The following is a 15,396-nucleotide window of genomic DNA, read 5'->3' as shown; positions in this document are numbered from 1 at the left end:
GCTTTGTAGTAAAGGAATGTAACTTATCCAGACAAATATTAGTTCCAGAAACAGACTGCTATGTGAAAATCTAGGTATGTAAAAATGTAGATCTCTCCCATCATCACCCCCACCAGCTGTATCCTGTTCCAGTTTAAATTGCTTGAGTGAGGAATTCTTAATCACATGAGTAGTCCAGTTTTTTATCTGAACATGGCATACAGGGCGCTATACTGTAATTTGAATGTCTTAAGTGGAACAAGGATGTAAAAGAAAAGTTTTTCTTGCATGGCAGTGATCTTTGCTCATTGCCTGAATTTGGTGGTGTCAGCTACTGAAGCAAACCTTATGCTCAAGAGTAAATTGTTTTAATATGAAGTCCTAAGTTAAAAACATGCATTAAACAACTTTTCCAGTTTTACCATTGCCATTTGATTTTCCTTTTGGATAAGCAAGTCAAGTTTTAAGTTATGAGAAAGATCCAGAGAGGCTACTTTGGCATCTGAAATGGGGTTTAGAGTGAGTTCAGGGCATAAGTCCAAGAATGAGATCCAGAAAGCTAATGTGCTGTGGCCACAAAGCTCTCAGGTGCTTAGATTAACTAGTGTCTGCACTTTGTTCTGAATATTCCCTGGATCTCACCTGAGCTTAAGCTCCACAGAAGAAAAAAAAAAAAAACGTGGAACAATAAGAGGCCTTAGTCCTGGCCAAGTTACATCTCTAAGCTGAACTCCTTTACAATCCAGAGACAAGGCAGACCCTTAAACTGCATGCTCTGCCTAGGAGGATTCATATCTGTGCCTTCCACTTTCTAGATCTTAACAGTTTAAAATAGCAGAAGAATAGGAGAAGGAGAGATAGAGAGAGGAAAGACCCGCGGATTAGGACGGGATGTCTCCCGCTGTGCAGCCGGGAGTTCACCTCGCAGCAAAAGGCACCTAGGGCAAAGAGAAGGAGCCTGTCTGCACCCCTGTGGTGAGGGCATTTAGCAGAGGAGGGGGATAGCCATGTTATATTCCCATATTTAGACCTTTAGCCAACCTGCTTACGAAGGAGTGAAGATGAAGGTTTTAAACCATGCCCTTTACAGCAGAAACCTTCTTAAAGCTCAACGTTGCTGTTGGTTCTGTCACAGATAGCCAGGTTTTGCTTGTTGTAAACAAGCAAACTAAGCCCTTCATATTTTCAAGCCACTCTATAAGAATGAGCTAATTTATCCTCATGTCACCCTTATGAGGAAGGTAAATACTATCTGAAGTTTAGAAATAGCCTCTTTGCTTATCTTACAAACTCATGGGATCTGGCCCTCTAGTTCCGTATTTCCAAAGGAGACATGCTGGGGGGTAAACAAGAAGTTTAAACAAGTCTGAAACCTGTTACAAGGCACTTTATAAGCAACCTCTGAGAGCAGTGAGTGCATCCACGTTCCCTAGGTGTCCCCATAATGAAAGGAGGGGAAAGGATGAAAGAAAGTATGTGAATTCTCTGAAAAATCCATTCAGCAGAAAGAAGACCCCTTTAGCATGGAACAACGCAGACCACGGCCTGCGGGATGCTAGAACACCCTCTTCAAACCATTGAGCTTTTCAGCGTCTTCTGAAGGTCAGCACAATATTTCAGAATAAAAGCTGTAACTAAAGGACCCTCACTGAGGGAGATCTGCCAAAGAGGAGCTGAGGCTGCTCCATATCAGCCACTCTACTGATTGCAGCTGTGACACTGTTGCCTCTGGTAAGAGCTAGTATGTCAGATAGGCTGATCCCAGGCCATTTCGAGATTTATGAATACCAGTACTGTGAAGTCCTTGGAAGCAGATCATGAATCACAGGTTCACAGCAAGGCAGCAGTCTAGTCAATGAGCTATCATTAACTCAGTTTCTAAACTGAGTGAAAGTAGGGCATCAGTTAAAGTGCATTGCAATAACATAATCTTGCAGTGACAAAAGCGAGGTCAGCATTAAAAAGAAAGGGTCATAACCTCCTAACAAAACACAGATGTGAAATGAACACTGTCCTTGACATTGCTCCTGTTTGATTATCAAAAAACTACTAGGAAGCTAAGTAGACCATCGAATTATTAAATTTGGTATCAGATAAAGGATGTGTTCTGGTAAGCTGAGACATAAATATAGACTTCATTACTTCTACTGGCTGTTTTACAAACACAGTCCATTCAGCTTTATCTTTAGCCATTCTGCAGGTTTCCATCACATTTTTACATGAGGAAACACCACTAAGTTAATATTGCATAGAGGCAGTGTGTGTTTGGCAGGGCTACTTATCACAGATGCAGCATTGCATTATTGTCGTTATACTTCTTTTAGAGCCAGCTTGGGCATGGAAGGAGTTCAATCTACTTTCTAGCACTGCTAAATATAATAGATATTAACATCATCATATCAGCAGAACAGTCTGTGCCAGGCCAGACTGGTGTCTGGAGCTTCATAAAGCTTCCTAGAACCAAGGATTAAGCTTGGAGGCACCTGAAGGTCCCTATGCAGCATGAGAACAGGTCTGTAAGCAGTATTTTTTCCAGGTTTTTCCATGATTGGATAGCCCAGCTCCCACTAGGCTACGTAAAGGAAAGCTGACTGTATCATTTCAGCCCTTAGATAAGCTATCTGAATCAGGCAGCCACCTCGCTCTTAGAGATGCACTGATCTCACTGGGACCCTGAATAAAGTTTGACCATGACATCTCATCTTGCTAAGATACATATTAAGCAAGATATCAGCAACGTATTGAAAATCCTTGACCCTAGGTTTTGTCACTAATTCATCTTACGGCTCCCTGAGACGCATTGCCTGAGAAGGGTGAAGTCATGGTACCCAGTGGCATGCTTTATGGGAGCCTATGGAGCAGAAAAGCAGCTGCCTGACACTATTCTGCCAGCGCTTTCAGGGAAAAGAACAGAGCAAGTGCAATTTCTTTTGCTTTATATCCTAGATGTTTGTACCACACCTTGGAGGAATACAGGGACTTGTGAGTTTTTGTTGCTATTATTATTATACTTACTATGACATCAAAAGGAAATTTGATGTGCATGTGGTACACTCTTCAGATAATATCCTATATGATCCCTGTCTATTGACGTACAGAACTTTTTTTTTAGAGATTAATGTTTGGCTACAAAAAGTTATTATCTCAGGGACTCCAAAGAACCATTAGCACCAAATGACAGTTAAACTGCAGGAAATGCCCTGCGTCAAGATCATTCATAATTGCAGTTAGAACATTTAGATCAAATCTGTATGCTGTCTTGGTTACTCCTTGCTATCTGCCTTTTAATCTTATTCATTTTATGACCCATGCCATTCCTTTAATTATCACAGTATGGAAGGCTGTTAGCTTTACTACAAGACGGGAAAAGCTTCCAAAATCTGCTATGCATTTCAATACAGGAATTCAGGTAGCTATTATAACAATAAAGCGTAAACTAAAAAATTGAAATAAGTGCTCAGAGTAGTTAAATGAATAAAGAAAAATTGTGCTTACAGCCAGGTTTGCCAACTTGGCTCTTTAAGAAAGGAGGAACTACATTCCAAGAAAATTACACTGTCCCTATTCTTTACAGACAACCACAAAACGTTTAGACTCATGTAAAAAGCTGATCAACAGGATCACCTCAGAAGTACAAGAAAACAGCTTTCTCCTACTGTAAGGTGTTTTCACACACCAAAGAAGGGCTTACATTTTTACCTAGGGTTGTACGACTTCCTTGGTCAAGCACGGAATATGTCTGTATTTATCTTTACTGGCTAGAGTCAGTAAACGTCTTTGTTTTCCATATACAGTGAAAACACATGGAGAGGTAAATTAATCTGTCGAAACATATGAAAAATTGGGAAGGAGAGCCCAGTTTCTCCATATTCACTCACCTGAAACAGAAGACCAACTTTACTATGCATTATTGGCCAGGACATGTACAATAACAAGCATGACGTGCTATGCTACCCCCCACAACAGCTCCTTTTCTGCTGGGACTGAACACTTGAACTGAATAAGTTGTTCACATGTCAGTGATCTCAGTGAATTATTTGCTGCAGAGGCGGTTTAAGTCTGTGTTAGAACTCGATTTATTTTACTGCTGATGGTAAAGAGCCACAATAGCACCACAGGTATTTTCTTAATGAATGTCCACAAATACCAGCTCGCATTTCAGATGAATTGAGTGGATCAATAGTGTTATGTTGTTCAAAGTCTACCTTCTGTTTTCCCGCTATTGCTGAATAATAACATCTTTAAAAAAAATCCTCATGCATCCAGATGTGGAAAGCTGTTCTCCTGTATTTAAAGATCCAAATCCATCTGGAAACATAAGCGTGAACAAACAATGAAGGACTACCTTATTGTGGGTATTTCCTCACTGTTTTTCAATTATTCTTGCATATTTTCAACTTCTTTTTTAGGCCCTGTTCTTTGTGGATTTGATTCCTCAGCCCTTAGAGTGAGTGCCACTTCCTCACATGAGAAGTGTCTTTGAATCCCAACAAACACTGTATACCACCTTTTAAATAAGACTTTTTGAACAACATATAGGTCTTGATCAGCTCCACTCATTTGTAATATATCAGTGAGTGTTTGCTGAGGTTCATTACGAAAGAGCCTGTAGTGCCATTGTAACCCATCACAACAAAAAGCAATTAAATAAATCCAGTTGTGCTACAGACCCAAGACACGAATTTGCTTGAGGATGTTGAGATCTGCAGCAGGTTTCAAAGAAAATACTCTGCACTGTGTTGCACTGCAGGACACCTACAGGAAATTAATGCTAAATGAGTATGAGAATAACATTTTCTCCATTGCAAAGGATACACTACTGTTCTTCTGTTTTAATGCCTGTTAAAAATAACCCTGGCAGACAATAAAAATGCTTCTATTGTAAGCTGCTGTGAATTACAATAGTATATTGGACCCAAGGATGGGCTGTGCATATTAAAGAGTATATTTTATGCACTGAGATTTTAGATTCTTTTTTATGTTTGATTATTGTAAGAAAGAGCATACAGATTAGCTGAAGATGCTAATGAAAGCAATTCCTACTGACACAGACTACAGCACTGGGGATGTAGAAAATTTATTTAACAGCAGATCCTCCAGCAATTGCCTAGGCTGTGTCCCGCTAGCCAATTCTTCATCGTAATGTATACCGGCCCCCATAAGCCATCTGCATGCACGCACACACTGTAACTACCTCTTAGCATACCATAGAAACCACCCAGTTCCCTTATGAATGTATTTACTACCTAAATGAATGCTAGTTAGTCTTGTGGCTCTAGACCCTGGGATAACACATCATGTTAGTGTATGTATTACACTGCAGAAAAATTATGTTCCCGTCCTACTCAGGATGAGTGACCTAAATTAGGAAACCTAGGTTAAAGTAGCACTGAAGACAAGGGAACACCGGTTTTAATTGACATTAGCCATAGGAATTCAACCCAAAGATCCCTTGTGTTTCCTTGTTCTTGCTGTTGTTTTAACACCAGACAGCTAATTCAAGGTAGCAATTCTGAATTCAGAACATTTTTAATCTTGTGGACATAGCTCTAGAAAATAGATTAACCTCAATAAATGTTTTAAATGTAACTGATCTTGTCTACAAATGCAATCAGATAATTGCATGGTTTGATGAAGACAAGTCCACCATGAGCTCAGTCTGTTGAAGCTGATGCCAGAGCTGTGACAGGCTTGCAACGACAGATTCAAGTTGGATGGCTGAAGCTGTTATCTTCCCCCTCCATTTGCCCTGTCCTGTTAAATGACGCTGCTGTCTCCATGGCAGGGTGTCTGATACGCCAGAGAATTAGGTTCTGAATTGGCATAGTTTTCAGTCCAGGGGAGTGAGGCAAACTGAACTCTCAGGGAGCAGTAATCGCTATGGTTTTCCTATTCATATCTGCCCCACAAGTCTGTCAGAGCCCATGGTAATGAGAAGACATACCTGCCTATTGGAAAAAGTACAGAACTCCACTATCAAATCTGTCCTGAAAATGGGAAAAGCTACTGTTTGTTGTATACTTGCTGATAATAGGGTTTGTGAACTATGAATTAATATGGCTCTATTGTATCTAACACAAAAAGACCTATCTGAAGACCAAATACCTTCTTGTATAAACGTGCCGTTGTACACTGTATATGGTAATACAGAGGACTCTAGCATTTCCTTTTATATAATAAAGCAAGGAAAAATGAGATGTGCCAAACAACCTGCCAGAGCCTTGCTTTTGTGTCAGTATGTTCTCTTAGCCTGTGCATTTCCACGGTGCACTTTGTGATCAGGCATTAATGGACCCAAGCTGTCGAAACAAGAGCTAGGAAAACAGGCACAACTGTATTTTTTGGCTTTCTTGCATGCCTGAACATCATTCCACAACGGGGCCAGGCCTGACTTGCCAGTGCAGCGGCAAAAAACAACATGAAGGAGAGACATGATGTTCAGTATTTACAAATTATCATCCAGGTCACAATTAGGGAGAACGAAATTTGACGAAAAAATGTTGCCATTGGGAAGCTGTTAATAGTTGTTAGCCGCTAGTACGCAAATACTCGAAATCAAACCTGGCAGGCAAGTATCAGCCATAACACTTGAAGTTGCTAGGCACACTAGTATGACATAGCATTGCCATTTGCAATGGTTGACCAAAATCCATTTTCTCATCCTACAAGCTAGGGTCTGCCAGGGGGTGGAAAAGCATCATGACACAGCCTTTGAAAATATCTCTTGCAAAAGACATAATCCATCCACAGCTATAGCTTGATAGTAGTCATCACAGGCCAAAGCTCACAAATGTTCTATAGACACATGAAAGAGATACAGACACACAAGTCACAGGAAGGTCACAAAAGCATGAACAGCATCGATCATTCAAATCAAGTGGAGAAACAAAGAGATTACTTGTTTTCCTTTTGCAGCTGAGAGATAGCAGCTAGTTCTTTGACCTGTATTCAAAAGGAAAAACGTAGCTATAACTCAAGTATTTTGGTTCTAATTCAGCAAAACTCTTAAGTGCTGAAGTTCAACTGAAGTTACATTTGAGTATGTGCTTGGTAGAGCTGGAACTATTGGACTTCTGAGGAGACATGGGATTGAATTTTTTATTTTCTGAAATTTTCAAATGCTTCTTCAAGATATAGTTGAGTGAAGTGCTTTGCAATGACCCGGGTTTGGAGGTTACAAAAAAGCAACCCTGTGCTGGAGGCTGCAGCAGTGGAACAGAGAAAGACTCTGGGTCAAATGCAGATAAAAAGAGGTGCTGAATGCCACTGGCATGTCACTGGTCTCACTGGGCAATAGTGGAGCTTATATGATTTGAGGACAGCAAAAAACCAAGTACCTGAAGAGTTACACTGTACTCTTCAGGTAACTACTATGTCCTCCCTAAGTTACAACCCTACGCTACATATGTTTCCCAGCAGACCACGTGCCTTCTGATTTCGGACACCTTAATGGAAGGCTTCACAGCATCCTAGAGAAGTGCAGTGTGGGCAACCATCTTCCCTATCAGCCGTCTATAAACACTGAGCCTGAGGTTCACATAAATGGGAATCAGTAGGTTTCTGTTCAGATGGCTGCTTGACGCACATCAAGTGCATACAAAGGAAGACAATGTTAGACATCGGATATGCAAGCAAAGATTATTTGGTTTTCATTTATCGCTCATATTTTCCTTTCTTCTGTGGTGAAATGTACGTGCTATTCCTGGCATCTGTTGTATTATACTGAATCCATCCCTTGCTCTTGCTGTTAAGCTCTTCACTTTGGGTCTCATTTGCTAAAACTGTCTGAGGAGGAATTTTTTCTGTCTCGAGAGCACAGATTCAGATGAGTGGCGTTTCACCAACTGAATATAAGCCGGGTAGCCTGCCTAAGGGTACTGGCCTCACCCAAGATATCAGTTGTGGGAAAGAATAAGCCAGTCTGTACTTATGGCTCTGAATTCCTCTGAAGTTCACACTGGTGTTTAGTCTTGGGACAGCCAGAGGATCTGGCTGTCAAGTAACCTTGCATCTTTGTTGCTGTAACAGTGGTCGATCATCCTCATCCTCATCTAACTATTGTCCTGCCTGTTATTTTATCTCTCGATTGCAGTGCTACCTCTGTCATTTGGATTCAAACTTATTGCAGCAGAGAACATACGTGCCTCTGTGTTGTATCAGAAATAGAGCACTTTGGGAATTTTCTGCTAAAACTAGTATTTGTCAGAACATGTTGACTTGTCAGAGCTGATTCTGCAGGAATGTAACAGTTTTAGCACTGTTTCTCAGGGTGGAAGTGCTGGCTATGAGGCGGTAGACGGGCAGACCTGCCTCTGTCTCCTCATTGCTAGGACACTCACTTAGACCTGGCTGAGCAGGGACTTGAACACCATCGTTCTTGGGTGGGAGGTGTCTCTTGGGTGCTTCACACAAACTTCAAAAAGTCTTGGTTTCATCCCAGTACGGAGCAGGAAAATCACACAGAATCACAGAAAACCTTTGTAAAAGCAAGTTTCACAGGAGGAGAAAACTGTCTCCTGCCCTATATGATATGGAAGCATTCTCTCTGAACTGTGGCTATTTTATGATTATAGCAATAGCCCTGTTCTTTTTTTTTTCATTTTTTTGGACTTATATCCATTTTTGTTTTTTTTCCAGGACTCTGTCATCACTAATTAATATCCAAAAATAATGTTGATTTGAAGGAAAATTATTTCTCAATACCGCAAGTTTGAATTGTTCTTACTAGCTAACACTTGCAAATAGCCTGTGTTTCTGATTTTTATTCCTCACTCTTGATCATGATTCTTATCAGGTAACTGGAAGGAAGAACAACCCTGTGTTTCCAAAACGTATTATTTTGTGTAGTTTACAGAAGAAAGCCACAGAAAGAATTCAGTAGACACCGAAATAAAAAGTCACTAGGAATGCAGGAGAATTATTGATGTATTGTATAAACCAATTTACTGAAAACATTGAATTTATATACAGCTGAAGCAGTTCTGGTCTATAGTCATCTTTTCATTTTCACTAAAATCTTGATGGCATAAAAAGTCAATACAGAGTTCCTGATTACTGTTATTCGTTCATATTTTTCAAGGGTGTTTATTTTAAATCCATCAGGTGGTCATTAGCATTTTTGTATTAGCAGTAATTTCTTAAATATAGCCAAACTATAAGTAGTTTCCCAAGGTGATCATATTGCTATTTGAATGTATAATTATTTTCTCCATGAAGATGCTAAATTTAGCTTTACATCAACAGTGTCATGGCATTAAGAGAAGATGTCTGGTGTGATAGGGCACAGTGTGGACACTGCTCCAAAATACTCACAACCACAGTTCATTTAGTTGATCTTCCCAGGGGGTTAAATATCACACTAGTCACTCGCTTTTGCTTTTTAAAGCCACATCAAACAATTGTGTGGAAAAGTAAAAAAAGAAAAATGCTAGGTTTTTTGATTTCACCCATTAATGGCTCTAGGTCACTTGATACCCCTTTGTTGACAATACAGTGATATGCCTGTGTCTTCTGAAGGTTCACCAGAGTGACTTATTGCTGTGGTACAAGGCCTAAAATTAAACTTGCACATGCCAGGCACCACATGATGCATAAAATATTCTAACAATATATTACAAAACCTTGTCAACACTAGAGAAAATGACTGTTCCAAGAACTGGAGCTGGCTAAAAAAAAACATTCTTTTTCCAAAATGGGCACTTATGAAAGACAGTGATTTTGGGAGCTGGAGGGAGAGAGAGAGAGGGGTTTCTTTCTTTGTTCTTATGGAGGAAAAAATCTTCTTTGGTTAATGAAAAAAATGTCAACAGAATAAAAGAGAAGCCAATTTCCAGCTGAAATCTTCACATTTTTTATGTCTTTTCTATTTCTCATTTTTGAGCATCTGTGCTAAGAACCATTCCAGCTCCTTAGTGTGCTTGCCAGATATCTTATGTCCGGGCTCTAAAGTGCTATAGCCACTTTGTGTGTGTTGTGAGAGTGTGCTGAGCAGATTTGCTTTCAGCTACCTATGCACCATCTTGTTCTAAACCAGATCAGCCTGAGTGCCAATGTGGAAGTAGTCTGAAACAGTCTCTCTACTACTATTGTACAATACACCACACCAAGGGGTCTTGCAAAATTCATCATAATAAAATCCTTCTGTGAGTAGTTCTCCAGGCAGTGAAATGAGAACCCGTAAAGAAAAGTAATCATGGCATTTTTTAGCACAAGACTATTAAGGACACTAAGCAAGACTACACCACTTCTTAAACAGAAAAAGTTCAGCTAATACATGCAGCCTAGAAACAGATTTCTGTTGATTGATAAACTGATGCTTTAGTATATGAAATATAATCATTCTTTTATTTAAATATGTTTTGACAGATTAAATCTATGACAATGAAGCCTGTTACCGCATGTCCTTCCGGGATTATCATATTCCTGTTTGCATTGTTGCAGAGGAGCCATGGACAATGCAAAGAAGCAGCTAAAAAATCAGAGATGAATCTGAGTGTAAAATACGATCTTCCTAGCTTTGTCACAGAAACACCAATTCAGAATGTAGTTTTGTACAAGCATCATGTTTATGTTGGAGCAGTCAACAAAATTTACGTATTAAATGAAGCTCTTCAGAACATTTCTGTGTACAAGACTGGGCCTGTTTTGGAGAACCCTGACTGCGCACCTTGTGAAGATTGCAAAGATAAAGCCAATTTATCTAACAGTGTATGGAAGGATAATGTCAACATGGCACTGCTCTTAGAAACCTATTATGATGATCAGCTCATCAGCTGTGGTAGTGTGTCTGGAGGCATTTGTCACCGTCACATCATTCATCCTGACAATCCTGCTGATATAGAAAGCGAGGTGCACTGTATGTATTCAACACAGATGGATGGAGAAGCAGATAATTGTCCTGACTGTGTTGTAAGCACTATAGGAACCAAAGTTTTGGTGACAGAAAAGGACAGGTTTGTCAACTTCTTTGTTGGAAATACTGTGACTTCTGCATTTCAACCGCCACATGTACTGCATTCAATATCAGTTAGAAGGTTAAAAGAAACTCAGGATGGTTTTGAATTTCTCACGGATCAGTCCTACATAGATATCCTCCCTCAGTTCCGTGATTCTTATCCCATTAGGTATGTCCATGCCTTTGAAAATGATCACTTTGTCTATTTTCTGACTGTCCAGAGAGAATCTCTTGACTCTCAGACTTTTCACACCAGAATTATTCGGTTCTGCACTTTAGATTCAGAGATGCGTTCTTACATGGAAATGCCTCTTGAGTGTATTTTTACTGAGAAGCGGAGGAAAAGGTCCATTCGAAAGGAGGTATTCAATATTTTGCAAGCTGCGTACGTAAGCAAACCAGGTGCAGCCCTAGCCCACGAAATGGGCCTTGGGTTGAACGATGATATTCTCTATGGCATTTTTGCACAAAGTAAACCAGACTCTTCAGAACCAACAAACAGATCTGCTGTCTGTGCTGTCTCTGTGCGAACAATCAATGAATTCTTCAACAAGATTGTCGACAAGCAAAATATGAAGTGTCTTCAGCACTTTTATGGAAAAGATAGCAAATACTGCTTGAACAGGGTAAGTGACAATTATTTTTGTTGTATTTTGGGGCTGGACTCAGCCCTTTCATTCTTTCTTTGCCTACTCCATTGTCAGATAGCTATCCCCTCAGCTACAGTTATAAAATGTAAGTCCCCAGTCACTTCAGATTTTTTAGCATTGCTGATGATTCATCTTTGTAAGAATTAGTTCCTGTAAATTGACTGTGAAAATCACTGAGGTCCTTATGGTAATAAGAAAGTACTAACAGAACTGGAAAAAAATGTATTTTTTAAATAAGTAATTGTTTTTCTTTTTTATTGAGAGTTTGTGATGAAGATAAATGGAACATTTAGAGAGCTATATCTTTTAATATTATTAAAAACTATTCATTAACGTTCGTTTCTTTGTGCTCTGAGGAACCCCTGAAAATATCACTCATATTTTAAACTATGTTAATGCTGAATCACTGCTCTCTTTAGAAAAAATGAAAGAGCTGTTTTGGAGCGTGCCATGAAGAGCCAGATTGTAATACAATTACTCATGCTTAACATAAACGGCCCCAATGAAACCAGTTTTCTTAATGAAAGAAGCATCTATTAAAAGTGTACTGTGAATTAGGGTAATGGTAGTTTTCAGATGAGAAGAGTTGCCTCTCTGTACACCGTGCACTCAGGTAATAGCTGTTTCCAACCATCTGGAATATCGTTAAGTGAAGGAAGCACAGAAATTATTCTTCCCTTCTGATCAGCGCCTGTGCTAATGTCAGCACTTGTAAAGGAAATAAAGAATCTGGGAAAGAAGTACTTTCTTAATTTGTTTTAAAACCTAAGATATTGTAACTTTGAACTGCACCTGCTTATGCCTCAAGGCCGTAAGCGTGCTCTCTGTGGAGCCTTTTCTTTTTTTCAAATAAGAGAAAACTGGAGCTCGGGGCGGGGGGCACACTGTGGTGTACCGCAGGACAGGGACCAGAGTTGGGGTTAAGATGAGACTGCAGCTCAACGCCCAGAGGTGGGATGAGGGCTGGGTCTGGGCAGAGCAGCAGCTCCACCGACTTTTGGGCCGGAAGGGAATCCGCTGTGCCTATCGTAGAGAAGGGCTGGGTCTAGGACGGGTACCATGGGCCTTCAGTGCCGTAGTGCCACCAGAGTGCTTCTCAGCCCTGATGCCCAGCATGGGGGCCGGCGTCAGGACCGAGCAGTGGCACGGGCCTCTCTTGGGGCTGGGAGCCTCTTGAATGAAAGAGAAGAGTTGCTATTAAGTGCCAGGAGGATATGGGGAGAAGCATCCGTTCTAGAGGTGCTTTGGGTCTTTCCCCAGTAACACAGATGTGCTCAGAAGTGGAGTACAATGCAATGTGAGCATCATCACAACAGCCTCAGCTTCGGGGTCAGCTGCTGATTGCAGGCTCACAGGGTTCAATCGAGATTTAGGCATTGCCAGTGGATACTGATACAGCGACCACAGCAGATTTAGAATTTTATCCTTTTTTTTTTAGGGGGAGGAAGGACAACTTTCAAGAACTAAAAGGAAGTTAGCAAACATTCATAAAGTAACTTCTTATCTTTCTTCATGGTGTTATTGTTTTCATTTCAGGCCTTAAAGACTTTTTTTTCTTTTTTTTTTTTTCCACAGTGAACATTGTTCTTTTCTGAAAGCGTTTTTTTCCTTGTTCTTGTGGTAATTTATTTGTGAGTGAGTATGTTTAAAGCTTGTAGCCTTTGACTTATCTCATTCTGTTCTTGCCTATACACCTATTTCATAAGTAGATCTTTTCAGAGCAAAGTATACCATTAAAATATTGACAGAATAATTTGCCACTTTTCACATGCTGAGAAGTACTTTCCTCTTGCAAAAGCTTTCCAGAGTGTGCTGCTGCTTTGCATATCAGAACTGAATGTCTTATGCTGCAGACGGTTTATTATAGCTGCCCGTTTTCAAGAAATGTCATCAGAACTCTGATTTCTGCTACATTAAGTTGATAAAGGGAAAACAAGTTTCTGTGATTCTTTTTTCTGCCTCCTTTAAATGGCACAAAGGCAGTCAGAAATTTTGTCCTGACTGTTTGCTTAACACCAAAATTTCAAGACTTGTCAAGCTTTGCCATTCCATTTTCTTTGCTTTGTTCCGGATCAATCGTGAAGACTCCTATGAAAAGTGTCTTGAAAGCTTTTTCAACTCTCAACTGGTCAAAAAAATTGGCAAGGATTTGCCAGGCATCCTTTATACACCTGTTTTTTTCAGATGTGTAAAACAGACCTGCAAGGTTGAAGTATGGAGAGCGTGAAGGAGTAGGCAGAAGAAGGGAAGCACATTACTTCTGCTTATGCTTGTGCCAGGAACATCAAATTCAATCTTCCTTCATTTTGCTGGAGATCAAAAAAATAAACTCCCAACTCCCTGAAGTCTTCTTATACCCTTTTTTGTACGTATTAAAATGTACATAAGGTCGTAGCCCATTTTTTCCCCTGTATAACTCACCTTCAACTTAGAAGAAAACTTTCTATGAACTATTAGAGTTTGTCACCGTTTATTTTGGCAAAATTCAAAAGTTGCTTTTTGTAAGGTAGCCAAGATGATCACAGACCACTGAAGCAAGTGAAAGGTGCTGACCACTGTGGGATTAAGCCACAGAACAGTGAAGAGAGTCCCACAGTGAATACGGCAGGTCAGTAACTTCAAAATTTGAAATGAGCCTTGAGCAATATTTTCAAGGGAGTGCTATGATATCTGAGAATTTACAGTTAGAGTATGACTGATGAAGGCCATTCCACGTTAATAAAGAGTCGCAGGACCAAATTGTTGCATAGTTTTGTTCAACTTTGGGGTAGTCCATCTTTTTTGAGTGACTGTCCCTCAGTGATCTGTTTAGTCTAAGTTAGAATCAGACTGAAATAAATCAGAATAAATCACCCAAAACATTTCCTCAACCACTCCATCTCAGATTTTGAGCATTTAAATAAAAATACTCTGACCGATCTTGATGCGATTGATAACATTTTTTAGTTTTCAAATTTGTTTTCTAGAGGAATGAGGTTTATGTGGTCATGGTGTTGATTGCCTGTCTTTCTGTTAGTCTTCCTAACAACCCCAACAATGAGATATCTTGTAGATGTGAATCCAGGTGTGAATCCAGAGACAGATCCAATATGTGCTCAGGCTGTAGAAACTGATAAAGTATAAGGACTCCCTTTATAAAATTTAGAGAATCCACACAGACCAAAGCAGGGTCCGTGGTTACCCATGGGAAAAGTCTTCGTCAGAACTTAAGTTGGACAGCTAAGTCAACCAACCACAACATATAAATCCAGACGATACTGTGCTTCACTCTTTCCAGTGCTCATGGAAAGCCCTACAAAGTCAAAATAAAACATTTCCAGTTGCATTAAGTGAAACACTTAAGAAGCCAAAGCCTGGACTTATTAAAGTCAGAGTTAGGAAAAGTCAATCAAGTGGTGCATCTGATTGATCTCAGATGTACTTCAGTGAAGCTGTGCCCAGTTAGCACTTCCTGAGAATTTTCTTCAGTGAAATGCTGGCTGTCACTTCAATGACAGCAAGGAGAAAACAGACCTGGCTTTAAATTAAAAGAAAAACTGTGAAGTAATAGTAATGGAGTCAGGACAAAGAGGTAGCTGCTGTGAAGGTTTTTGAATCACTGTTCAGGAATCTCTTCAGCCGCAATAAAGTGGAAACTGGATGTAGGCTTTTAGCAAATTTTATTTGGTCACACTTAGTCACTTCCAACTGTCATGTTAGGATAGAGGAATACTCAGATTAAGAGGCAAATGCTGCAAACTTCATTTGCAGATGTAGTTCAGTGGTGTCCACCCCATCATGGTTTAAATGGGATTCTCCAAGTGAGCAAGATGG

The 15,396-nt window shown here is 40.0% G+C and overlaps 1 protein-coding gene across 4 annotated transcripts in view; it reads left to right on the top strand.

Annotated features, from left to right (window-relative positions):
- The window catches only part of MET (MET proto-oncogene, receptor tyrosine kinase), a 91,398-nt gene that overhangs the window by 9,866 nt on the left and 66,136 nt on the right, over positions 1-15,396 (top strand). For all 4 annotated transcript variants that reach the window (XM_068932682.1, XM_068932673.1, XM_068932692.1 and 1 more), the window contains exon 2: positions 10,345-11,559. In XM_068932682.1, the coding sequence (XP_068788783.1) occupies positions 10,345-11,559 (1,215 nt within the window). The remainder of the gene's footprint in view (positions 1-10,344; positions 11,560-15,396) is intronic.

Source organism: Struthio camelus, chromosome 1 (assembly GCF_040807025.1).
Source record: "Struthio camelus isolate bStrCam1 chromosome 1, bStrCam1.hap1, whole genome shotgun sequence".
In the NCBI taxonomy this organism is placed as follows: domain Eukaryota; kingdom Metazoa; phylum Chordata; class Aves; order Struthioniformes; family Struthionidae; genus Struthio; species Struthio camelus.
This window is presented reverse-complemented; position numbering and strand designations above follow the sequence as displayed.